Genomic DNA, 26766 nt, shown 5'->3' with positions numbered 1-26766 from the left:
ACTTCTCTTCCCAACCAACCCAAAGCCTCGAAATAACATGTAACCATGAACTTCCGTACACACGCCCTTGGTAAAGCCTCTTCTTCTCATCAAACGTGGTTTTACGCAATCCATAACTTAAGCTCGATTGGTCATTGTCGGCTCGGGTACTACTTACATGTACCCCGGGTACTCTTAAATATACTTTCATGTGCCCCGGTACGGTAAATAAACTTAAAGGTCAACAGAAGAAATCTGACTAACTGTTCATATTTTATAAAGTAATACCATATTATAACAACAAAGTAAAAAAATAAAATTTAAAAAAAAAAGTTAGAGCTAAAGAAACGATGATTTTGATGATCGGGAATTTCCGTAACGCGTTCGGCAATTTCCGCCGCTATTTTACCCCGATGACGTATGTGTGCACCACTGCGCATGACGAATATTCCCATGTTATGTACAGTATGCACTGAAGCATGCAAATTTCCCTCAAAACTTCAAGGATTACAAGACTGTGTTGATCATTCACTTGCATATACTTAATTTATAATCTCTTTTGTGTTGATTACGAGTCGAACTTTTACATGACATTGAGGATTTACTGATTTACAAGATGGTTCAATGTGCAGCGTTTGGCTGCAATGCTCGTTCTGAAAAGCAAACGGAGAAGTAAGGATTCTTCGGCTTCTCAAAGGACGAAAGTATTAAGCGGAAATGGATTCTATCCGTGAATTCACGAAGGATTATCGACGGAAAGGTGGTGGACTTTACGCCAAGCAAATATGCAAAACTCTGCATAAAACATTTTGAAGATAAGTGCTTTGTCCACCCCCCCCCCCCCCCCCCCCGAGTGTGATGGCGAGTGCGGGCTTTGGGATGAGACTGTCGCTGCATCCTGATGCAGTGCCAACTTTGTTCCCTGACACGGACAACTTCAAGGCATTACAGCCGAAAGCCCTAAGGCCAGACGAGTTAGGAGCCCCCAAACGGAAACGTGACAACTATGGTGCTTTTGCCAAGAGAAATCGCAAAACGGTAAGAACTTAATTAATAAGGTCAATGATCAGATATGCATCTTAATACCACAAGTTCTATGTTACTAGTATTTCAAAAAGCTCAAACACTGACAATGTAAAAAATACTTTTGAATTAAAAATCATTGTATGTAGTTAGAATAGTTGGCAGCTAGTAACCAAACTGACTTTGGCAGTACAGCAAGATCTAATTATTTATTGTATGTGTTTTGACAGGCATCAGTTTGAAATCGACACATTTCGATCTTAATACAAATGTGTATCTATCTAAATATACTACTAGTCGACACAATTAGCATTTCAAGCAGTGGACACTGTTGAGTCCATTTCCTGGGAAGAACCAGTACTTGGTGTCTATGGAGGAGATAATGAGAAAGATCCCTGAGTAGAGAGCGAACCCAGGAACTCCCGATCGCTAGACGGACACCGCATCCACTACACCACCGTGACCTCTTACTGTTTTCCACCACGGTTAATTAAGCTCAAGTTCTAATGTAAAGCAGTTGCTGACAAGCCATATTTTCTACCTATTTACCAAAAATTCAATTAATAATGTGTTGCTTATCTTTTTATTGTTTAAAATGTGAAAACGCAAGGGCTTTTTAGTAAATACATTCAGACTTCCAATAATGTATTAATGCTGGTTTAGAAAAAGAGATGATAAGTTAGAAATAGTGTGCCATTTAACTGTTAAAAGAATAAAAAAGAAATTTGAATTAGTAGCCGACAGGTGTTTTATTATTTATATACCATTTATTCTTCATGTAGTGTGAATCATAAAATGCATCTTGATTTTTTTGTGTTTTCATAAATTGAACAGCAACTGATTCTAGTACTTAGTAGCTGATGGCTATTTAGGCTACTGGTAGTGCCATGATAATTTAAATAACAGTTCAATTTCAGTCTTCAGGGTAATATATTTAGCCAAAATCATTGTTCTATATTAGAAACAGGAGAAAAATCCAATAGCCTGACTATATAAATTATTAATTTCTAGAAGCCCAAATAACATCTTACCAGACTCGGGATGTCTGGCTTATAATTGAAGACTGAATAAATGTTATATTTTCAAATTAATATTGTTACATGCATTAATTGCATTGGAAACAGTTTTCAGTGTAATAAACTCATTTTGCTCCTTATGGGCTTTAGCCATTTTGAGATTTCATTATAGCATTCAATGTACTAAAGATGTGTTGTTTGATTAATTTCTGAAGTGGAAAAAAGAAAAACATGTAGTTTTACTATTATGAATACAAAGTTTACTTTATTTTACAATTTTGTGTTACAAATCTTGTAGAAAATAAATGACAGCATTATAATATGTGTAAAATTAAATAAGCTTTTTTCGGGTTATCATTTTTATATTTTATTTATAAAGTTGCTTCAATTAGGTGGTTTCTGTACAAAATAAGTGGGATCCAGACATAAGCCCCCCAGGACAAAACCCCCCCAATGAAAAAATGAACATTTGGACAATTGCCCCCCAGAAGAAATGACAGGTAGGATATAAGCCCCCCAGTGCTTATTTTGCATCTGGACATTTGCCCCCAGTGCTTATTTTAGAAGTGGACATTTGTCCCCCAGTGCCTAATTTTAAACGACATTACTTGATTGAGCAGATAATCATGCCCAATTATCACCACCTTTTAATCCTTTTGATTGATTAAATACAGAAGCCTTTAATTTTCATTAACTAGTATATGATCAAAGCCACATGCAACACCACTAACAAGCTGATAATCCTTTTGATTGATTAATTAAAAAACAATTCAAATTCTTTAAGATGTTTGTTTTACCTAAGATTAGGCAATTAAAGTGAGTTTCTGGACCTTTTTTATTTCGAATTATAATGATCCAAGTTTCTATGATTATATATTTATGAGATATGAAATAATACTGAATCCAAATACAGAGATATACTAGTCTAATGGAAACAACATATGATATTAGCACTGGGGGGCAAATGTCCACTCCTAAAATAAGCACTGGGGGGCAAATATCCAGATGCAAAATAAGCACTGGGGGGCTTATATCCTACCTGTTATTACTACTGGGGGGCAATTGTCCAAATGTTCATTTTTTCATTGGGGGGGTTTTGTCCTGGGGGGCTTATGTCCTACAATCAAAATAAGATGGTCACTAAACTAGCTGAATTTTTGCAAATCACCATGCCAACAAGGCACCAAGTTGGCAGAATGTGGTGTATTACCACCCTACAGCTGCCATAAATCAAGCTGGTGTCATAAAATAGATGGTCCTCTTTGTTTCTGTAAAGTCAAGTATTGTTATCAGTGATCTACTGTTATCAATTGTATTTGAATAGAAAGTAATAAAATAAGCAGATTATCAGACTGCAGTAATCATAACAACTGAATATACAACATACTGCACTAGTAGATAGAACAGTATTTATAAATAGAATAGGAAATAAATTGCAAAAAATATAAATAACATTTTAATTTTGAACAACAGCAAAAAATATAAATAACATTTTAATTTAGAACAACAATCTACACTCCTATTCTTGTCTCTTGTCTTTATGCTTTCTTTTAATTTAAACACTGTATTATTTTAATTGGGATATTTTTTTTATATATTGTATTTATTTAGTTTGACAAATTATAATTAAAACAGATACTTGCATAAATACTGGCATCATTTAAATAGATTTCTTCAAAACTTGATTTTTTTATTAATTAAAAAACAAATCCTAATGAAATGAGCTATAATGCTGCGCATGGACACAGTTTTAAAATACAGTTAAAATGAAAAAAACAACAACCATTTTTAATGAAATAGTCATGGAAAATTGCTTACCGGTATAAAGCTTTAATTAAAGATACTAATACTATATTGCAAAAATAAATGTAGATCATGAAATGAATAGTTTTGTTTGAGAAAATCACCAAAATGATGTCCATTCCCTGTTTGATGTCTTATTCTCAATTCACATAATACAGTGTTTTTAGAACACATCATGACTTGCAGTTGACCCCTATTGATTTTGAGGTCACTAGGTCAAAGGTCAAGGTCATGGTGACCCCAAATAGTAAAATGGTTTCCGGATGATAACTCAAGAACGCATACGCCTAGGATCATGAAACTTAATGGGTAGATTGATAACGACTCGCAGATGAACCCTATTGATTTTGAGGTCACTAGGTCAAAGGTAAAGGTTATGGTGACCCGAAATAGTAAAATGGTTTTCGGATGATAACTCAAGGACGCATATGCCTAGGATCATGAAACTGCATAGGTAGATTGATCATGACTCGCAGATGACCCCTATTGATTTTGAGGTCACAAGGTCAAAGGTCAAGGTCACGGTGACCCGAAATAGTTAAATGATTTTCGGATGATAACTCAAGAACGCTTTTGCCTAGGATCATGACACTTTATAGGTACATTGATCGTGGCTCGCAGATGACCCCTATTGATTTTCAGGTCACTAGGTCAAAGGTCAAGGTCACAGTGACAAAAAACGTATACACACAATGGCTGCCACTACAACGGACAGCCCATATGGGGGGCATGCATGTTTTACAAACAACCCTTGTTTCATTTACATTTATCGGATTATATATTTAACATCCGATTAATGTAAATGAAATGATTATGAAATTTTGTTCAATGACATGTGTTGCCATGAAAGTTGGACTATTACTTGTCTTTAGGCTCGAAGGCGCACAAGGAATTACTGTTGGTCATCGGAAGCAAGTGTCTTCTCTCTGACATTCGCATGCTGTCACCAGCTGAACAGACCTCGATGCTGGAGGCTCAGCACAAGGTGGTCTGCCAATTTGCGCCAAAATTTGTCTGCTTTTCATACGCAGCAATGAAACAGAGGTATGAATTGTGATCGATTAATATTATATCTACAGAAGAGCTAGCGCAGGCATGTTGTTTTTGTCTTTCATAGTCCAGTGGTAATAATTTATAAAACTACAACTTTAAGGCAAAAATTAGTTTATTTCCTACACGATTGATAAATATTTGTGCAAGTTTAATGAGAACAACATTTGATTATGATGCGGTTTGGGGTTTTTTACATTCGGCATTAGTTGTGGAAATTCTAACAACCAAAAATATGATATTTAATTCGAGTAAAATTAATATCCTAGTTGACTAATAAAGATTGTCATTTGCAGTTCATAAACCATCAAGTGCCCATGAGCATATGTCCATAATAAATATGCATTAGTTGTGAAAATGATTTTAGTTCCTTTTTATGCCCGTGAAGGTGGGCATATAGTGATCGCACTGTCCGTCTGTCTGTCTGTCTGAAATTCCGTCACACTTTGCGTTTAGGTTTTGAAAAATGTGGAAAAACACTGCGTTCAGGTTTAGACAAATTTGGAAAAAGGGGGCATATGTCATCCTATGGTGACAAGCCTTGTTGTTATATGAAATAGTAATTGTTGATATAATTTGTGATTAAAGGCTATTTTTTGTAATCCAGATTGCATCTGGCAGCCCTGCATTCCGTTTCTAATGCGCACAGGAAACATGCAGAGACGAAGAACTGCGAAAAGCGCTACAGGATTTCGTATCCAAAGTACTAGGCGGGACACCATGTCGTGAAACCTGTCAAAGAGGCCTGCAATTATGGTAATGGTCCTTCTAAGCAAAATAGAAAATTGGCATTCTAATATATAATATACAAAAACCTAACAGTGAAACTGACTAAATTGACTGTTGTTGTTGTTTTTTATGCATAATATGTGTATTTTTATTTATTTGTTCAATGTGCATAGTTTAACCAAGTAGTAAAAAATAAATTGTTGATGCTTTTTTCAGATTATGTCACAGAGCTCATGGTTGAATTGCTGCAATTAAAACAACAGTTCAATAGCACCCGGATTGCTAAGCCGGCATCTTCTTCCATTCTGTTCTCTCCACCACCATTAGCATCATCTGCGAAGAAAATTTTAAAGAATGAAGCAGTGCAGTTGCACCGCTCTAGGTTTAATTAATTACAGTAATTGGAAACAACTTGGCATGCCATTTGTCATGTATTGCTCCAGCTGGGTTTAGTGTACGTGCGTAAGGTGTCATCCCAGATTAGCCTGTGCCATATATGTTTGTAATTAATTAAAAAAATCCTCGCGCTGGAAAGATGAGACAAAGCGTGCGCAAAATATCTCGTCCCATATTAGCCTGTGTCCCTGATAAGACTGTGCAGACTCGACGTGAAAACATGATATGCCCCAAGTTTTATATGACAATGTCTACGAATGTGCCCTAATGACAAATTAGAACCTAGCTGAAGCACGTATTGTTTCAAATTAACATAGCAACTACAATGATTTTTTTGAAAAATGTGAATGTATTATTTTGACAAATATGCTGTAATAATAGTTTATCCATTGTGTGCTATACTGTTATTATAAAAATGTTAATGTCAACACCTTTATTTTTAAATGTTGGGACCATGTAGTGTTTTTTGTGTGATAGTATTGGTCTGTAAAAGATGTTTTAAAAGTCATTTTGTTAAAGGTACTTAATTTGACTCCATGACAAGATGTATTGCAACATTGTGCTAGTAAAGCTCATTTACTTATTCCGTCCAGTTTTCTAAAACTTGTCGTCAGGTTACAAGTTGTTCTGTTGTTGTGTCTGTGGTAATTTATATTTTTAGATGTTGCAATAAACTTGTATGCAACATATATATTGTTGTGTTGGAATGTTTTCTCCATTTCAAAAACATCGAGAGTAAAAATTTGACATGCTATTTCTCATTAATAATATTAAGTCACCTCGCTCGTGGAGAGTTTAGAAAAATTCATATTTATATAAAATCAAGACTAATTATTAAAAAATATTTATTAAAAAACAACAGAAATGAGATCATTCAAACTTTGAAGTGAATGTCGACGTAAATGAGATCAATTTACCATAAATAAAAAATCGTGTGCAGGGAACACATCGGGTTTCAACAAAATGGCCATGTCAGGATACTAGCAAAAGAAATAAAACATCTATTCTCGGTCATTTAGTATTAAATGACACGACCATTTACGTAAGAATTATTCATTTCAAATCAACAGTATTTATTTCAACTAGTACGTTGTTGAAGTGTTGAACTTGAACGGTTAGTAAATTTGGACAGGCATTCGTACGTCGATCAGTTTCAGGGAATAATTATATCTTTTCAATGTGCCAATTATATTTGTCTGATTAAATTATAATAAATTACTTAAACAGTCAAGATGCGATGTCCTGTGGATGTGTACTATGAAAAATAAAAACACGTTATATGACGAACTTTAAAAAGACAAAAGCTGATACCGTTTCCTTTGTTATGAACTCGTAGCAAGTGGTTAACTCATACGTCACTTCCGGTTGAAACAAAAATGTCGACTCGATCACGAAGTGCGAAAAATCGGCATAGTTATCGGCTGTATACTCGCTGAATACGATGGTTTTAATCGAATTATGATATGGAAATGCATTTAAACGTTATAATCTCCCATAATATTGGTGTATTTCAGGATTTTTTAGTCGGGTCCGTTGATCTTTAAACTTACCCGGTAGATATTAGACTGTACCCGAGTTGTATTCCCGTCCAAAATCCGATGTCGTAAAACGCACTCAAACGTTAAAACGATCTTGTTTATCTTAAACAAACTTCTCTTTTAATAAAACTGCATGAACATGCTTTTTGAGTATTAGTTTCGATAATATAGAGACCATTTAACAGAAAATTTGACATAAATGCCAACATAATTAATTAAAAATAAATAGCCGACAACGACCGATTTTAAAATAGCGGTAAAATTCACGGGTGCGTTTTAGTTTATTTTCCGTACCCGGGGTACATGTAAGTATACTTTAGAGTACCCGGGGTAAATGTAAGTCTATAGTGACCAATCGAGCATAACTTAACCCCCAGACATCTTAAGGACTTTTTCAATAGAAACTCTTCTGTTCGGGCGGCTGCGTATGAACTTTATCTAATGAAGTCACTCAAGTGCGCATTTTCCATTTACTTATCGGGTCATTCGTTTCAAAATATATTAAACGCCTATTAAGTCATGCTTTATTTTTTAGTAATAAAAGGTATTTTTAAATGTGATAAACGTTATCGAACGTATGAATATGTCATGACTCAAACCTCACATCGGCATGATTTCTTTGTTGCATGTGTGCGTTTATGTGAAGTAAATCGTCTTTAATCCGACCTGACATCCAAATAGTTCAATCTAAATATGTCTTTGTATAGATTTCAAGCGATCGAAACATTTAGTCTTGTACTGTATGAAACAACTCGATCACAGCTTTGTTTCGTTCTATGCCAGAAACCCTTTGTATACGGGCGCGTGTCCTCCTTTTTATAAGTCTTTAAAATAATTCAAGTATCACCAAGGACCTATACAAACAAATTTGTTTGTATAGGTCCCTGGTATCACCCAAAGCTGATCTTACCACAGCATTGTTCATTCCTCAAATTATCAAAAATCCCAAAGTACATAAAATAAAGAGAAACCAAAATCAAAATAAGGCATGATAGCGCAGTGACAATGAGTAAAAAAAGCCTTGCTGGCATCTTCTTCAGTCCATCCGTGGATCGTTTGTACGTGTCCCATAATTAAGAATAACATTACAATTGATCTGATTAAACGAAAACAATCATTAAAAATGATCTATTGCCAATGTAACTTATTGTCGAGCATCAGACATCCGACAATCGAAAACGAAACCGAACTTTTTTGCAAGAGCGTTCACTTGTAAAAACTGATCAATTTTTACAAGGGAGACGAATCGTACACAGCGCACCTGCTTTTGGATGCTCAAAGGGAGAGAATTTCAATATAGGTGGCGTTGTTATGTCGCCATGATTGTTACCTCTAGCAACCAATAGTTCGAAGCAGTGTGTGCAGTTGGAGGTTGACAATTTTTTTAATTTGCCTCCTTAAGTTAGCAATGGAATCACAACACCAAGAAGAAACGTTTGAAGTTCCGAGGCTTCAATTGGAATCTGTTGTCGGATTTAATGGTAATACTAATAGTATAAAGTAAATGTTTTGATGTGTAATTGTAATAAACAAGTGAAGTGTGTTTAGTTTTCGTGTTTCAGTTTGTTAGGCGTTGTTTAATGTCACATTTGATTTTTGAACCATTATTTACTGGTTTTGTGTGTTATGTGGAATTATTCGTTCTAAGTTAAACGTATTTTAGTAACGTTCATCTTTCAAATTTTCAAAAATAAACATTTTAATAACTCGATCTGACTCTTATGTTAAATTAGTATTGGAAAGGAGTTGACTCTATAATGTTTCAATTCTTCAGTAATCAGTGAGATTGCACTAATATCCCTTTCTGAAAATGCACTTAAATGCTCACTTAAATAATCATTCTTCCCACATGTAAGAACCAGTCACCTGTTTTAACTCAAGTTTGTATGTGTTTGTGTTCCAGTGGTTGTGGGTTTCAACCCCATACCATTTCAACATTTGCTCATTAGTTTACTGAAATAGATTTGTATACTGGTACATAAAAAATGAAGTTTTGGAGGAGGCATATCAAGAGTAACTCTGTTGGCTGGTCTGTACATTAGTCGAGGAGAGACGCACGCAACCGGAAGTGTCGTGTTTTTTAACAGCGGCAACTCGCACTAATATTTTTCAATAATTAAATTATTCTCAGTGTTGGTAAACCCCAGAAAGTGTTTCTTAACCAATCCATACTTTAACACATAAGCCCAGTATTTAACGTAAATATGTCTGACTAAACCACTCAGGTAGGCTGGTAACCACCCCTGACTTCTGTCCACGCTTCCAGAAAATTCCAAGATGGCGGCCAGTTTGGCCAAATCAACGGAACACACACCTATCCTGCTGAAATTCTTGCTCTTGATTATATTGCTTTCCTACGTAACCAAATCGTACCCATCTGCACATCATAACAAAACAACATTGATCGGAACAGGATTGAAAGTATTTCCACCAAGAAACTTCTCATTTGGCAGTACAATGAACATATCTTTGAAAGAAAAACCTTACACGTCGAGACAACGTAAGTGCCTTATGACATTATTAATACTCTTGTCAGGCGACATTGAATAAAACCGGGGCCCAGGAAACAAATCTATATTCCCCTGTGGACTATGTGACGACCCTGTGAACTGGTCCCAAAAAGGCGTATGCTGCAATAACTGCAGTATTTGGTATCACAAATCATGTGAAGATATTGGCACCAAAACAATGTCTCACTTGGAGAAATCGCAAGTAGTCTGGTTGTGCTGCAAGTGTGAAAGCATAAATGTGGACAGTTTTACTTTTAACAGTTTTGAACTCTATACAACAAACTTTTTCACTCCACTCTCAGTTTCGAACTCTACAATGGAGTCAGTATCATCATCGTGTTTTGATCCTCCGCATACAAGCAGTCCACTCAACAGTAACAAACGAGACCACATATACTCGCCCGGAAACACTGTATCACCACCACGGACTAGCTCAAGAAATTACTCCAGTACATCAGCTGACCCTGAACTTGGGAGACTACCACTACCAACAAACATTCGATTGTTAACCGTGAACTGTTGTAGCGTACGGACAAATAGCTCATCATTTAAAGCATCTTTGGACTACATAAAGCCAGACCTTGTTTGTGGTACTGAGTCTTGGCTACGAGGCATCAAACCAAGAAAAGATCCGGAGCCAAATGCTATCAAGAACTGCGAGGTATTTCCAGAAACTATAACCGTCCACAGAAATGACCGGAATATACAAACGGGTGGAGGTGTATTCACAGCATTGCGTGAAGGCATTGTAATGGACGCACTACCTGACCTAACAAGTGAATGTGAAATTGTGTGGTCCAAGGTCAAAGTAAGAGACACCAGGGATATTCTCCTATGCTCCTTCTACATGCCCCATAGAAATATGAATGACATCAAAGAACTAGACATTGCATTTAATAGACTATCCCATAACCAAAAAGACAAAACCATCATACTAGCCGGAGACTTTAATTGCCCTGACATAAACTGGCCACACCAAACTGTATCCAAAGACGCACCAGACAGAGAAATCCAACTAGCACTCATTGATTTCGCCATCGAACATGGTCTCTCACAGATACACGATCAACCGACACGAAACGATAACATCCTAGACCTCGTGTTTACAAACAACCCCTCACTGGTTAAAACATCCACATCAGTACCAGGTATTAGCGACCATGCTATGATTGTCACAGAATTTAATATTATCCCCCATGTGATCAAGCAACATCCTCGAAAAATATATCAATACTCTAAAGCGAGTTGGCCAACCATATCTGAAGCCACAAAGGAACTATCATCCACCATATAAGCATCTAACCCATCACTACCAATTGAAAACCTTTGGGAAACATTAAAGTCAGGAATTCACAAAATTGTAGACAAACATGTTCCATCCAAAATGTGTAAACACCGGAAATTCCTATCCTGGTTCAAGAAAGATCTACACAGGATGACAAAGCGCAAAGCAAGACTTCACAAGAAAGCCAAGATAACCAACAATTTGGACACCTACAAGCGCTACCAAAAACACTGCAAGAAGGCTTTTAAAAAGGCTGAAATTGATTACATAAACAACACCATACAAAGCGGACTAGACGAAAACAACACAAAGCCATTCTGGAGATATGTTAAGTCACGCCGCCAAGACAACACAGGCGTAGCACCGCTTAAAAAATTGGGTCAACTTATGAATGATAGCAAAACAAAGGCACAGATACTATTAGACCAATTCAGCTCAGTTTTCACCAAAGAAGATAAAGATGGGGTGTTACCCAACCTTAACAAGAAAACAAGATCAATACCCCCACTACACATAACAGAGGAAGGCGTAAAGAAATTACTTTCTGATTTGAACATTTCCAAAGCTAGAGGCCCAGACAGTATCCCAACCATTGTTCTCAAGAACTGTGCAGCTGAACTAGCCCCAGCCATGCAATATATCTTCCAGAAATCACTGGACCAAGGGACGCTACCAATTGACTGGCGGAATGCAAAAATCGCCCCTGTCTTCAAAAAAGGAGATGTTCACTTGGCAGAGAATTATCGACCTGTGTCTCTAACTTCAATATTATGCAAACTTCTCGAACACATAATCTGCAAACATATACTTAACCATCTAGAACAAAACAAAATACTTACTTCACTCAACCACGGCTTTAGATCTGGCTATTCCTGCGAAACGCAACTTATTACAACCATCCATGACCTCCTAATTAACTACGACAAGGGAAGCCAAATAGACATGGCCATACTCGATTTCTCGAAAGCGTTTGACACTGTCCCACACGAGAAGCTCCTGAATAAACTTTCCGGTTATGGCATCGATGGCCCACTGAATACATGGCTAAGAGATTTCCTCACCAATCGCAACATTCAAGTTGTCCTAGAAGGGGAGAAATCCACAAACGCCCATGTTGACTCAGGAGTACCCCAAGGAACCGTCCTCAGGCCCCCTCTTGTTTTTGTGCCACATAAATGACCTCCCTGACACAGTTAAGTCACAAGTACAACTGTTCGCAGACGATTGCCTCTTGTAAGGCCCATACGATCCATACAAGACCACATAGCCCTTCAAGACGACCTGAAAGCGTTGGAAATCTGGGCATCTTCATGGGGAATGCATTTCAATGCCAAAAAATGTTACATCCTGAGCATTAACAACAGATCATCTCACTTCCATGAATTAAATAAACACATCCTCCAACAGGTCGAAGAAAATCCATACCTAGGCGTCACAATATCCTCCAACTTAAACTGGGACACCCACATCAATAAAATAATCAAGAAAGCTAACTGTACCCTAGGATTCATACGTAGAAATCTCAAACACTGTCCGATCACCTGTAGAAAAACAGCTTACTTAGCGTTAGTCAGATCAACACTTGAGTACAGCTCTGTGGTATGGGACCCACATCTAGCAAAGCATACTGACAAGATCAAGCGCATCCAAAGACAAGCGGCTAGATTCATCACAGGGGATAACCGCTCGCGGGACAAAGACTGTGTAACTTCAATGTTGAAAACACTGGAACTCCAAAGCCTACAGGACAGACGAAAGACCAATCGACTCACCTTCCTGTACAAAGTTGTCGGGGGGAAGGTGCCAGCCTTACCTTGTCATGACATACTAACACCAGCAAGAAATAAAAGAAACGTTAAACCTAAATTATTTAATGACTATCAAGCTACAAACATTCTAGAAAACCAAGTGACAAATAATACTAAGTGCTTTAAAACTTTTGTGTGCAAAACCGAACAATTTAAAAACTCCTTCTTTCCCAGAACTGTATTAGACTGGAACAAACTTAGTGACAGTGTTGTGTGCGCGGCTTCCGTCAATAGTTTCAGGACTGCGCTGCTTAATCCACAATTGGACTAGTCTCTCTCCCGTTGCGACCTACGCCCTACAAGGCCCTGCAACGTATCGATTCAGATTCAGATTCAGTCCATATAAATGTTATCTCAGAGCCTTTGATAATTTTGCTATGGTGGCTCTGGGAGTCAGGACCCTCTTTTGCCGCCAGGGGAAGCCACCCACATCCATCATGAGGGGGAATTTCGTGTCGTTTTGGGCAAAAAGGGGAATTTAAGAAGATCTTTTCACCAACCATTCAACACTCAAAATTGTTATATTTTAATGTGATTTACATAAATATACATTTAATCAAAGGTAGCACGATACCAGTGAGCTGGCAACATAGGTATAAAAAAAAAAAGTTGAGGGGGAATTTTAGCTGAAAAAGGGTGAAAAAGTATACTTTTTTCATGGGGGGAAGCCGCCGATATTCGGCGGTAAAAAGTGCAAAACGAGGGAGTCTATACGCACCCTTTCAGAAACACAATTGCAGTTCTGCGCAGAGATTCCCTGTGCATCACTTAACAGATGCTGCTTGTTACCAATTAAGGAAAGCGATTAATAAACTTCAAAAACACATTAAATTAACGGGAATGACAGCCTACGGATGTAATCCTTTGCATGCAACCTAAAAACACACTATTGTTGCTGACATTTTCATGTTGAAATTTGGAACAGTGTACATATGTCGACATCATTATCGACTTAGGCTACATAAGAAATTACAATGTGCAAAAGATTGGTTTACTGTGACCTAACCGATAGCGACACTTTGATTCGGCAATATTACGACAGTTTTGCAATATGGTAGTAGCGTACGAAAGAATAAAAAAGTAAATAAAAAGCAATTATATCTTGATTTAAGGGTACCATTTGCGTGATTTTGTGCTTTAGATAGGTATAGATATTTTTTGGTTTGGCTAACGTGTTTTAGTCTTAAGCACCAGTGTTAAACTACCTATAAAAGTTTCTTAAATATAGAAACATTAAAGAAAACACACACATTATTTTACTAAGGTGTTATGCATTTGAAAGAATAAAAATACATTGATATTATTATATTAATCACCTTTCCATTAGCATAGTGACTATTTACCACCAGGGGATTTGGACAGAGTGACAATTTTAGTTTTGGAAACCAATCTGAGTGAATTGAAAATTTATTCCAAAATGTTGTAAACAAGAAACATCTAAATTAAACTAAATGATTAATATTAAGTTCCCTTCTACCTACTGGACAAGTAAGAAAATGTAATATACATGAACAAGGAGGCATGGAAATGTTTAAAAGCATATATAAAAGGATACATAAGAAGCATGCATTAAAAGCATACATAAAAAGAATACATGCAAAACCTGATAATATTAGTAGAATTGTGCTTGAAGGAGTATGGATGGAAACGTTAGAAGCTTATGTTAAATGAATAATATACAGCAACATTTAAAAAAGTTATGGCTGAGGCGGAATGGGAGGTGGTGATTAAGTAACTTTCTGCTAACATCTAATTTGTCCCTTTGTCTGCAATTTCAGGAACTGTAACAAATGGACTGAAGGTGCATCCTGATAGACAACACATCATCTACCCCTTGGGCTGTGCTGTGGTGATCGAAGACATAAGTGGCAATGGAAAACCTAGCCTGCTCTGGGGACACACAGATTATGTCACCTGTATAGCTATATCAAACAGTAATGGAGATCTACTTGCCTCTGGTCAGAAGACACACATGGGGTTTAAGGTATATCTAGATCTCTTGAATAATACTTTTAGATATACATGTAATTGTCATCTGATGGGTCTGAGATTTGAAAATCCCTGATTATTACCATTATAGCAAGTCATTAGAATTTATTTAAAAAAATATTTAAGACATACATATGAAAATTGAGAGATACTAGTTTCTTGTAATTTTTCCAATTTTATTCTGCAGACTAGATGAATTCTTTACAGGATTTAGTTAGAATAATTACCCAATTTGGCTCAAACAATTTTTAGAAAATTAAACAAATTCAAAAATTAGAATCTTTGCATACAGCCTCCATAGACACAACAGTTTTATGTGTGTGAAAAGTTAGTTTTGAAGCAATAATGTATGCAAAAGTGAGTTTCATATTAGTCTGAATGACTTTATCTACATGTAGTTACATTTGTTATAAAGGCTGCAGCTATTGTATGGGACTACAAATCACAGCGGGCACTCTACAAGCTTGAGCTTCACAAAGTGAATGTGCAGGCTTTGGTTTTCTCCCCCAACGATCTGTACCTTGCTTCACTCGGAGGCTGTGATGATGGGAGGTAAGAGAATCAGATTACATGTTTTCAGGGGTTTCCCTGCCATTCACAAATATGACTCATATAATGATATATACGGAATATTACGCTAGTCAATTGTTCCAAGAGTTTGTATCACTCGAGTGGCTTGTGTGATGACGTATCACTGAGAGGCGGAGCCTCGAGTGTGATGCGAAATAGCACAAGCCACGAGAGTGATACAAACTCTTGGAACAATTGACTAGCGTAATATTCCTTTTATTATATACAACAACTAACGAAAACAGTTAACAAATGTATTTTTTACTTAAACAAATCTGACAAAACAATGACTAAAACGGTACGCCATAGTTCATTTAAGACGCATATGAATACAGTTAATGTAAATTAACGTGTAAACATTCAAACCGGGAAAACAGGTTTCCGACACGCTTACCTTAATGCCATCGTTAATCCAATTTTTATAACAATTAAGTTGACAGCTTTAATCCGATGTTTATAACAAAAACGTTTAAACGATATGCACTTCCACTTCTATCTTCCATGTCTTTATCGAAACTTAGTTTAAACCACACTATTTTATTGTATTCCTATCAAAATATACATTTATGCATGATAAACACACACTCCAAAATACGTTTTTAACACATAGTTTACTTCTAAAAAACACCACGTCCGACATGTCCTTACAGAGTTTAGATAAAACTATTGTGTTTTGTCACAGAAATGACGTCACACGATGTACTACGTAATATATTTCGTAATATAAAATATTTCTATTTTCGGTGCGTGTAATGTGACGTCATTTAATGCGTCGAAGTAGTCCGGCTAGTATGGTAATACGGAATTGGAAACAGCGAGTAGCGTAATACTGGATTTTTTATTTCAACGATTGATACAACCTGTATTTTGTTTAAAGCATTAAACAGGTATATAATAAAAGCTAATGACTTCAAGGAGAAAGTTTTCCACTAAATACAGGTATTATGGTCATCAATCTTGAAGTCTAGGACTATGCTTTGGAACATCTCACTTTAATATATGTTAACTGCCACTGTGCCATCTATCTGTATTGGGCAATGTTTTGAGCCTGGCATTCATTTACAAATTAATTTAACATTTAATTTTATGCTGAGTAGCGAGTAAGCACTCATGAAAATACAAATTGTATCCTTTTCTGATAATAGACTGGATTATCAAACCAAAAACAAACAAAACATCTTGTTTCTATTCTTCATGGTTTGTCTTCTGTTATCAGTGTTGTGATTTGGGACATGAAGAATGGCCAGCCTATCTGTGGTTCCCCGGCCCAGGTGGAGAGTGCAGGCAACACTCTCTGTATCAGCTTCTCAAAGACACGTGATGACGTCTTTGTCACAGGTGGAGAGTAAGTACCTAGTGGTTCTGAGCATTTTTATTTATACCCTATACTGTACAATTACATCAGGGAAACTTTATGTTGAATACTGAGTATATCAATTTTACTGAATTATTAAAGTATTCAAATAGACTTCACCACTATTCATATGATCAAACTTATTACTGAAACTTGATGATCAAGTCAACCAGAAAATTGAAATTTAGTGTATGAAATATGAAATTTTACTAATACTTATGGTTCTTAAAAGTACAATTTTTGTTGTCATATTAAAATTTAATGTAAAAGATTTAATGAAGCATACTATTTTCTTTTAATATTTTATTATTTGTATACTAAACATACAACTTTTGCTTATGTCACTTAGTAGTTTTTCCTTCCTCATATGTGTTCTGCAATATTTCATTATTCAAGTTCATAGTCTTAAAAGACCGTTATTCATACTCAAATGATATGATAGCTCCATAAGAATATTGCCTTGCAACTGTGTGCAGGTCGACACTACGTGTGTGGGAGCTAGATGTGGAGAATAGGAAGATCAGACCCTCTGATGTTGACATGGGTCAGATCAAACGCAGAGTCGAGTGCATTTCGGTGAGTGATCACCAAGTAAATGTTGAAACTTGTTTTTTAGCTCGACTATTATATATGAAATATATGTATAGTGGAGCTATCCTACTCACCTCGGCGTTGCCATTGCCGTCTCCGTTCCCGTGTCTGTTCGCGTGCAAATGTTAAAGTTTGCTTACTACCCCAAATATTTTCAATGTCCCTTGACATATTGCTTTCATATTTTGCATACTTGTTTACCATCATGACCTCAAACTATAAACAAGAGCAGACAACTGTATCAAGCATTTTGACAGAATTATGGCCCCTTTTATACTTAGAATATGCATATTATTGATAAATCTATGTTAAAATTTGCGTACTACCCCAAATATTTCCTGTGTCCCTTGACATATTGCTTTCATGTTTTGCATACTTGTTAACCATCATGACCCCAACCTATAAACAAGAGAAGGCAACTGTATCAAGCATTTTGACAGAATTATTGCCCCTTTTATACTTAGAATATGCATATTATTGATTAATCTATGTTAAAGTTTGCGTATTACCCCAAATATTTCCGGTGTCCCTTGACATATTGCTTTCATATTTTGCATACTTGTTATCCAACATGACCCCAACCTATAAACAAGAGCAGACAACTGTATCAAGCATTTTGACAGAATTATGTCCCCTTTTATACTTAGATAATTGAACATTTTGCTTAAATTGCCATCACATCTTTAATTATGATCAGATTTTATTAATACTTTGACAAAACAACACTTACCTGAATAACAAAATGGATTCCACCCAAACAATACCCCACGCCCCAACCCAGAATCCCTGCCCCCCACCCCACCCCCATTTTTTTTTCCTTTTTTATTTTTGAAAGATCATCTTATAAATGACCACACCCCACATTATACCCCCCTCTCAACCCCCCCCCCCCCATAACCCCCCTAAAAAAAATTTTTTTTTCCATTTTTTAATATTGAAAGATCGTCTAATAAATGACCACACCCAACATTATACCCCCCTCTCTACCCCCCTACCCCCCCCCCCCCAAATAATTTTTTTTCCTTTTTTTATTTTTGAAAGATCGTCTAATAAATTATTGAATATGAACACTTTCCCCATCATGGCTTACGTTATACTGTCAAGCACTCTAATAGTCGAGCACGCTGTCCTCTGACAACTCTTGTTAATTGTTACATTTGTATTTTATATCAATAAAAAACTTTGACCTTTTACTGCCAGTGCGGAATATGGAAGACAGACACCTATATTATTGAAATTTCTTGTTATTAACTTTCAAAGCAGTTTCTTAATTGTATGTGTGTTCCAGTATAAGATTAAGGTATTATTAACATTTAAATTTTTATGCCCCCGTCTGTCCGTCACACTTTGCGTTTAGGTTTCGAAAAATTATCATAACTTACATGTCGCTTCAGATAGCTATTTCATATTTGGCATGCATGTGTATATGGACAAGGCTTTTCCATGCGCACAGAAACTTTCACCCCTGTAACCGTGACCTTGAACTTAGGGTCGGCGTTTAGGTTTCGAAATCTGCGTTTAGGTTTCGAAAAGAGCTCATAACTTCTATCAAGCGTTTATAGAGGGCATAAGTCATCCTATGGTGACTGTTCTTGTTTGATATAAAAAAATGTGGAACAGTTTTGATTAAAAGGATTTTTTTTAATGGCTTTGTTATTTCCATTTTCTAACAGATGGATGACTCAAACCATGACAGTCCATTCTTCTTCTGTGGTACCTCTACTGGTGACATATTGGCAATCAACATGAAAACCAAACGCTTCCAGTTCAAGGCACCTGAGAAAAACAACTTTGAAAATGGAGTAACTGCCCTTGCACATCTGAAGAACAGCAATTTCCTTGTGGGAACTGGCTGCGGCAAGCTATATGAGCTGAAATTCCCTCTACCAACGACAGACAGCAAGGCTAAGCCAAGCAAACCCAAGGAAATCAGGTCAGTGTGTAAAGAATTTCGGAAAAGGATGATAATCAAGAAAAAAATAAACACATGTTATTGCCTGTGCACAACAAAATATTACAGTTCTTTTTTATGCCCCCGAAGGAGGGCATATAGTTGTCGCATTGTCCGTCTGTCCGTCCGTCCATCTGTCTGTCCCTCACACTTTGCATTTAGGTTTCGAAAAATGCTCATAACTTCTATGTCCCTTCATATTTGGTATGCATGTGTATATGGACAAGGCATTTTCATACGCACACAAATTTTGACCCTTTGACCTTGACCTTGAACTTGAACTTAGGGTCCACGTTTAGGTTTCGAAAAATGCGTTTAAGTTTCGAAAAATGCTCATAACTTCTATTAAAGCGTTTATCGGGGGCATATGTCATCCTATGGAGAAAGCTCTTGTTCTGAAGAAGTTTAGGAGATGTATAACAGTCATCTCTGAACATGGTTGTCATTATTTTATGTACACTTATGTGATGTTTACAAATGAGTACTGTAATGAAATGTTATGAATAATGTTTATATTATTTCATCTCATATTTAATTTAACAGATTCCTTCGATAATTTTGGTAGAACATTTAGTTGTATGTGTACATGTATAAATATGTCTTTTACATAACAGGAGTATTGATTGATTGCAGGTGTTGGCAAGATGAGACTGTGAAGAGCAACCGAGATGCAGCCATCACATCCATTTCTCTCAGGGGGGCAGGCCATCAGGTGAGGTTTACACACTTAACCTAGAAATGAACATCGCCTACAGACAATATTCTGATACAACGGTCTGTTGACATTATTGCTATTTTAAGGTATTGTGAAGGAAAAAATTGATAATCATCATTTGCACAATTATTTAATAATATCTCAGTGATCAGTTAATCTATGATTGGGAAAGCTATAGCTGACCAAAGGAGTTTACCAGAACTATGTACACATATTTGTGTAAGTAATTGAAAACTGCCCAATTGAATCAGAATTATGGGAGAATGGCAGGCTCTTTCAAAATAATTTTACTCACGTTAAGTGTCTGGGCTGGGATTAAAAGTCCTCATCACTTGATTGACTTGTTCAAATGTGTAGCAATTTCGTTACAATAATGGCCACATGTTGTTAGCTATCCCTTTAACAATAATGTCTACATTTTGACATGTGTAGCCATTTCTTTTACAATAATGGTCAAATGTTGGAATTAGAATCAATGGCTTATTATATTATAGGGAGAACAGTGTTTGTTTGTTTGTTTCTTAGATCTCAACATTTAGTTTATCTACCACTCAGCTCTACAAGTAACACCTTATTAAATATAATATTTAAAACACTTTTAGTCTCATTTGTGAAGCATTTGTTAGCAAAAAAACAAAAACACTTATTCCCCAATTTTGGTCAAAATGCCGAGACTGGAACAGCAGATAGCCCTGATATTTTTCTCATGTACACAATCTTTCAAAACTTGCAAATATTTGCTGATAATTGTTTTTATGCACCCAAAGGAGGGCATATAGTGATCGGACTGTCTGTCCGTCACACTTTGCGTTTAGGTTTCGAAAAATGCTCATAATTTCTATGTCACTTTAGATAGCAATTTCATATTTGGCATGCATGTGTATATGGACAAGGCCTTTCCATATGCACACACATTTTGACCCCTGTGACCTTGACCTTGAACTTAGGGTCCGCTTTTAGGTTTCGAAATCTGCGTTTAGGTTTCGAAAAAAGCTCATAACTTCTATCAAGCGCTTATAGTGGGCATAAGTCATCCTATGGTGACAGCTCTTGTTTTTAATATAATGCTAGGAAAACATAAATAACATGTGACAAATAAGCATGTCTTCTCATTTTCAGTTCTTTGTGGGGACTGCCAATGCTAGAATGTACAAATTTGGTTATGAGAGCTCCGACAAATCTGGTGTTCCTACATTTGATACTTGTGAACTTACAAAAACCTGCCACTCTGCTCGTGTGAATGATGTCATCTTCCCTCCGTAAGTACTTTTGCAATTAATTACTTCATGCACAATTTTTATCTGGTACATGTATACTTACAAATTTTAATTGTAGCAAGATATAGGTTTTTTTTTCTTCCTAAAATAATTTCATTTTTAGCGAGGCTGTTTTCAGAGAAAACCCGAGCTATTGTCATAGCCAGCTCGTCGTGTCGTGTCATTCGCCGAGGTCGTGCTAAAACCTTAACATTTGCTCTAAAATCAAAGTGCTTCCACCTACAACTTTGACACTTCATATGTAGATGCACCTTGATGAGTTTTACACGCCACACCCATTTTCGGGTCACTAGGTCAAAGGTCAAGGTCACTGTGACCTCTAAAAAAAATAATTCTGACAAGCTTTCACAGCAAAGTGTGGCACCCATCTCTTGTCTCTAAATTATGTCAGAATTTCATCTAATGATTTATATTTGAAAACAAACTTTACAAAATAAATGTATTAACATCTCAATAAGTTCTAATAATGCTTTTAATCAGAAGGATTTATGTGTGGACATTTTATAGTAATTGATACGTTAAAAAGAATTAATTCAAATATTCAATTAATATAATATTGATATTATATTCCATATTAAATAATGTCTGATTTACCCACTGTAAGAAAAATGAGGATGTGTGGACAGCTGATGTCTTATAGGTAAAGAAGGCCCTGACAGTGAGACATCAATGAACACTAATACTCCACCTTCTCTGTATAGGTTATGCATTTGAAACCTGGCTTAATGCATGTGCGTAAAGTGTCGTCTCAGACAAGCCTCTGCACAGGCAAATCAGGGACGACACTTTCGGCTTGTATGTCATTTTTTGTTTAAAAAAAAGTCTCTTTTAAATAAAAATCCAGTCTAGGCTGAAAGTGTTGTCCCTTATTAGCCTGTGTAGACTGTACAGGCTTATCTGGGACAACACTTTATGCACATGCATTAAGCCCTCTTATCCTATAGCGAGACTCATGTGTGTTGTTTTGTACTGCAGTGGCACCTCTGACCTTGTGCTCACCTGCCAGAAGGAGCAGATCAGAATCTGGGCCTTGAAGAACATGAAGGAGCTCAAGAGACACATTGTACCCAACATGACATGCAATGCCATCACTCTCGCTTGCAATGGACAGGCCATTGTCTCTGGTAGGTTTATTGAATTTGGAACAAATCAGAAGGGTATTGATTTGGAGGATTCGGTGAAAATCATTTCAATATTTAAAAAGGATTGACTGCTTATACTTTAAATACTATAACAAAAGTTAATACAAACATGCATATTTACGAAATGAGAATAAACGTTATATCTTATTTTTGTCTATTTGGAGTTGTTTTTTATGATCTATACTTATTCAGCATCTCATTTTATTACAGCTTGGGACGATGGAATCATTCGAGTGTTTGGCTTCAACGGTAAATCAAACAATGATCTGGTCCTGAGGAAGGCAATCAGTGCGGCACACAACAAGGGAGTTACAGCCCTTGCCTGCACACAGAATCTCGGATACCAGGGCCAGTGGGACTTCAAGATTGTGTCTGGTGGTGGCGAGGGCCAGGTGAGGATCTGGCAGTTCCGCTGGGACGGGCGTGGCGATCCTAGCTACACCTTGATGGATACGCTCAAGGAGCACAAAGGGTCTGTGTCCGATATCAAGATCCGTAGAGATGACAGAGAGTGTGTGTCGGCCAGCACTGATGGAACATGTATCATATGGAACCTTGAGTAAGTATCTTGTGAATTGTTAATGGTGTATAGTTATGTGTGAATTGTCAAAGCCATATCACCCTTAATGTTAATAAAGGAACACAATTTAAGATAAATAATATACTACCAAAGAAGGATAAATGTTTTGTTACTGATGATTAATTAAAAATGCCATATTTAAAATTGATTTGACAATTTGTTTTTGTGTTTTTGTAATGGATTATCATCATTTCCACAAGTATTTAATAATATCATCGGGTCAGTTAAACATTTTACCATTTAAGAGGGTCATTAACATTTTAATTGGCCTTTAAATTTGTATTTGGCCAAAAAGCATCTTTTCCAGGCAGTTGCTTTGTCAATCATCATGCAATTGTTTAACAACTATGAGAAGACTTGAGTGTGGTGTTTGTCATCTGTCTCATTAACATCGTTCAAATTCAAATTGTGCCATTAACAGTAACATTTTACACTAACAACATGTTATTGATGTAAGTGGAGTTTTGATAAAAAATGGAATAAGGGGGTTATCCTTGCACTATGGACTTATGTCTTGTTTTTTAGGAAGCGGTCCAGAAGCCAGATCGTGTTTGCCAACACGTTGTTCAAGTGTGTCTGCTACAACAAAGATGAGACCCAAATCTTTACCAGCGGTACAGACCGCAAGATTAGTTACTGGGAATGCTATGACGGCTCTCAGATTCGCGACCTAGAGGGATCCCTGACTGGGGCTGTTAATGCCATGGACCTTTCACTAGATGGCCAATACTTTGTCACTGGTGGTGATGACAAACTCTTGAAGGTAAACACATTTAAGAAAATGATTATGCTCATTCCTCAAGATTTATTGATACAAAATAAAAAGTTTTTATATTCCAGTTTATAAAACAATGCATACTATATGAACACCTACGGTTGGCATACAGCGTCCAGCAAAACAAAGTGTGCTCAATATTTTCACACGTTTAAATAAGATAATCATGAAGCTTGGTGATAATGTTTTTGGGCATAATAACATTACCTTGTTAAATAACCTGACAGATCGCATGAAGAATTATGGCCCTTGAATAGAAAATAGAAAAAAACACCAAATTAACCTTTTCCCCTGCTACTCAAATAGTTTAAAATACATATTACGTCCAAACATGAGTACAATGTTTATATGCATTATATCTCAACCAAGTTTTATAACCAACCAGATCACCTGATAGACTTCTAAATTATAGCCCTTGAATTATCCAAAATTTTCAGAATTTATTAAGTCTGCTTTCTACATAATTGTTTTCTTTCGATAACTTTAGTTTGCATGAACCAATCTTGATAAAACTTTACATAATCTAAGCTTAAAAAGAGACATAGCTAGGGACTGAACTTGTGGTATGTAATGTCAAGGTAACTGATATTAAAAATAGAAAGATTGTTTCTGCTCAATAACTTTAGTTGGATTGAGGTATTGCATTCAAATTTTGTTTGTGGGTAATTTGAACGGACCCTAGCTTTAAATTGCATTTGGGGCCATTCGGGTCAAAGTCAGGTTTACTGTTACATAAAACAGGTTTCTACTCTATAACTTAAAGACCTAGCTAGCAATTAAATTTGAGGCCAATAAATTTAAGGTCAAGGTCACTGTAGCTAAAAAATAAAATCTGCTCAATAACTTTTTGACAGAGGTATCAAGCAAAACTTGTGTGTGTAGGTATCATACATGCATGGCTTTTCCACATATCTTGTTTTCTCCAATTTTTTTGTGCCATCATATCTACAACAGTAAACATTAGTTAAAGACCAATAAAATGCATACTTTTAAAACAGTGTATTTTTTTTACAAGATGGCATTTTTAATAGGATTTTACTGACTAATGAAAAATGTGTTTGGCTTTCCAACTGTTTGGCAAGTGAATGATGCAATTTTTTCATATGATGTCTTTGGCATCTTGAGTATTATTTGAAAATTATTGTGGGTTAATTTAAACTGTATGCATTCATCTGTGTGTTTTAATAGACAGTTGTACATCCGTTTTTATAGAAATTTCACTTTATATGATCTTTTGGAAATTAGGAACATTCATAGTTTAAGAATGCTTCAATGAATAAAAATGTAAATTGTTCCCTTCTCTTGTTATTGAGCATTCTTTACCTTATAAAAGTAATCATCTCAGTGAGCTCAGTGAGTGAGGATGTATTTTACTGATAGTTTTCAATACTGTGCATAAAATAACCTGTGATAATTAACACCATGACTGTTCTTCAGGTGTGGACATACAACGATGGTGAGGTGGTTGCCGTGGGTACAGGTCACAGCGCTACCATTGTGCGTATCAAAATCTGCCCCCAGCAGAAGTACATCACCAGTGTCAGTGAGGATGGGGCCGTGCTGGTCTGGAAGTTTCCGTTCTAGGCCCGGCTATTGAGCATGCTTAGATACATGTACTTAGTGTTGATCAATTACTGTTTGTTGACTGGGCTCTTAAGTCAACCTGTGAACATTACATCGAGTTCAGAACAATGTTCCTTTATGCCTGATTAGAAAGTAGACTCATTTTTTGTCTGATAATATTAACGGTTTTTGTTGTTTACTTAAAAAAGCAATTTTTGTGTGTATGACCTGGTGAAAGAATGTGTAGGTTTTTTTAGATTTTGCATTATTGAGTTGGATTAAACAAGTGAATATTCATTAATATATTTAACTATGCTTGAGTATTGTTCTTTTACCTGTGTCATGAACATCAAAACAGTTTAATTAACTATGATTTAAATTGTCTCCTTAGAACTGTTCTTATAATTAAATTGAGCATGGTGGTTAAAATGAATGTTTACTCAGACATTTTGGTGTTTTTTTAATCTCAATGAATGATATATTATTACAGTCCACACATTTAGCAATTAAGATATTCAAACAAGAGATTTATTTACAGGGAATATTCAGTCTATTTCATGTATTATGTGTAATTGAATTATATTGTTATATAAAACTTGGCAAATACTGTGATAATTAATATACTATGTGCTTTACAACTATTTTTTGTGCTACATGTAGCAAGCTTATAATAATTACAAAGTGAAGAATGGGAATGGACTCTTGTATTAATCAAAATGTTTACCTTCACTTGATGTTTGTATAATTTATTACAAGTTTCAGTACTTAACCCACCCACTATTGAACATTTATATTGCGTGTCAAACAAAACATCAAATAATGGAAAATATTTAATGTTATGTGAGAAGTTGTTCTCTTTTGTTTATCTTTCTTACTAGGAGGGTTAGCAATCCATTTTTTGTAATGCTTGTCTGTTTGTATTATTTGGATTGTGTTTTTAAGAAATAAAATGTTTTTGTTTCATTTGTACATTCAATTGCATTTTAAATTTACTTGCTATATAATATGAATTTGTGCATATTTAAATAAAGTATAAAGTATCTACTTCTCACATAGTTTCTGTTCACTTTTGTCAAACAAGAGGGTAAAAGGCCCAAATCACTTACCTGAGAACTAATGAAA

At 36.0% G+C, this 26766-nt stretch overlaps 1 protein-coding gene and 1 long non-coding RNA gene across 2 annotated transcripts; both read left to right on the top strand.

Moving 5' to 3' along the window:
* Window positions 1-259: 259 nt before the first annotated feature.
* Window positions 260-7534, top strand: LOC127866208 (uncharacterized). Its single transcript, XR_008042886.1, has 4 exons — window positions 260-1017; window positions 4694-4865; window positions 5479-5627; window positions 5817-7534. It is a non-coding gene; the product is annotated as an uncharacterized LOC127866208 (long non-coding RNA).
* Window positions 7535-8847: 1313 nt separating this feature from the next.
* LOC127866207 (cilia- and flagella-associated protein 52-like) lies at window positions 8848-26688 on the top strand. The gene is made up of 12 exons (XM_052406631.1): window positions 8848-9015; window positions 14916-15121; window positions 15542-15678; window positions 16913-17041; window positions 17527-17626; window positions 19315-19574; window positions 20226-20304; window positions 21427-21566; window positions 22560-22708; window positions 22937-23285; window positions 23832-24069; window positions 25519-26688. Exons 1-12 carry the CDS (start codon window positions 8943-8945, stop codon window positions 25663-25665), a joined length of 2007 nt encoding a protein of 668 aa, XP_052262591.1. The 5' UTR covers window positions 8848-8942; the 3' UTR covers window positions 25666-26688.
* Window positions 26689-26766: the final 78 nt, after the last annotated feature.

Source organism: Dreissena polymorpha, chromosome 2 (genome assembly GCF_020536995.1).
Source record: "Dreissena polymorpha isolate Duluth1 chromosome 2, UMN_Dpol_1.0, whole genome shotgun sequence".
Lineage (NCBI taxonomy): Eukaryota > Metazoa > Mollusca > Bivalvia > Myida > Dreissenidae > Dreissena > Dreissena polymorpha.
This window is presented reverse-complemented; position numbering and strand designations above follow the sequence as displayed.

Bases quoted from the DNA above. Each gene is read 5' to 3' on its own strand.
- LOC127866207 (XM_052406631.1), top strand. From the start codon at position 8,943: ATGGAATCACAACACCAAGAAGAAACGTTTGAAGTTCCGAGGCTTCAA. The intron at 23,286-23,831 runs GTAAGTATCTTG...CTTGTTTTTTAG, and splicing joins TGTATCATATGGAACCTTGA to GAAGCGGTCCAGAAGCCAGA. The intron at 24,070-25,518 runs GTAAACACATTT...ACTGTTCTTCAG, and splicing joins GTGATGACAAACTCTTGAAG to GTGTGGACATACAACGATGG.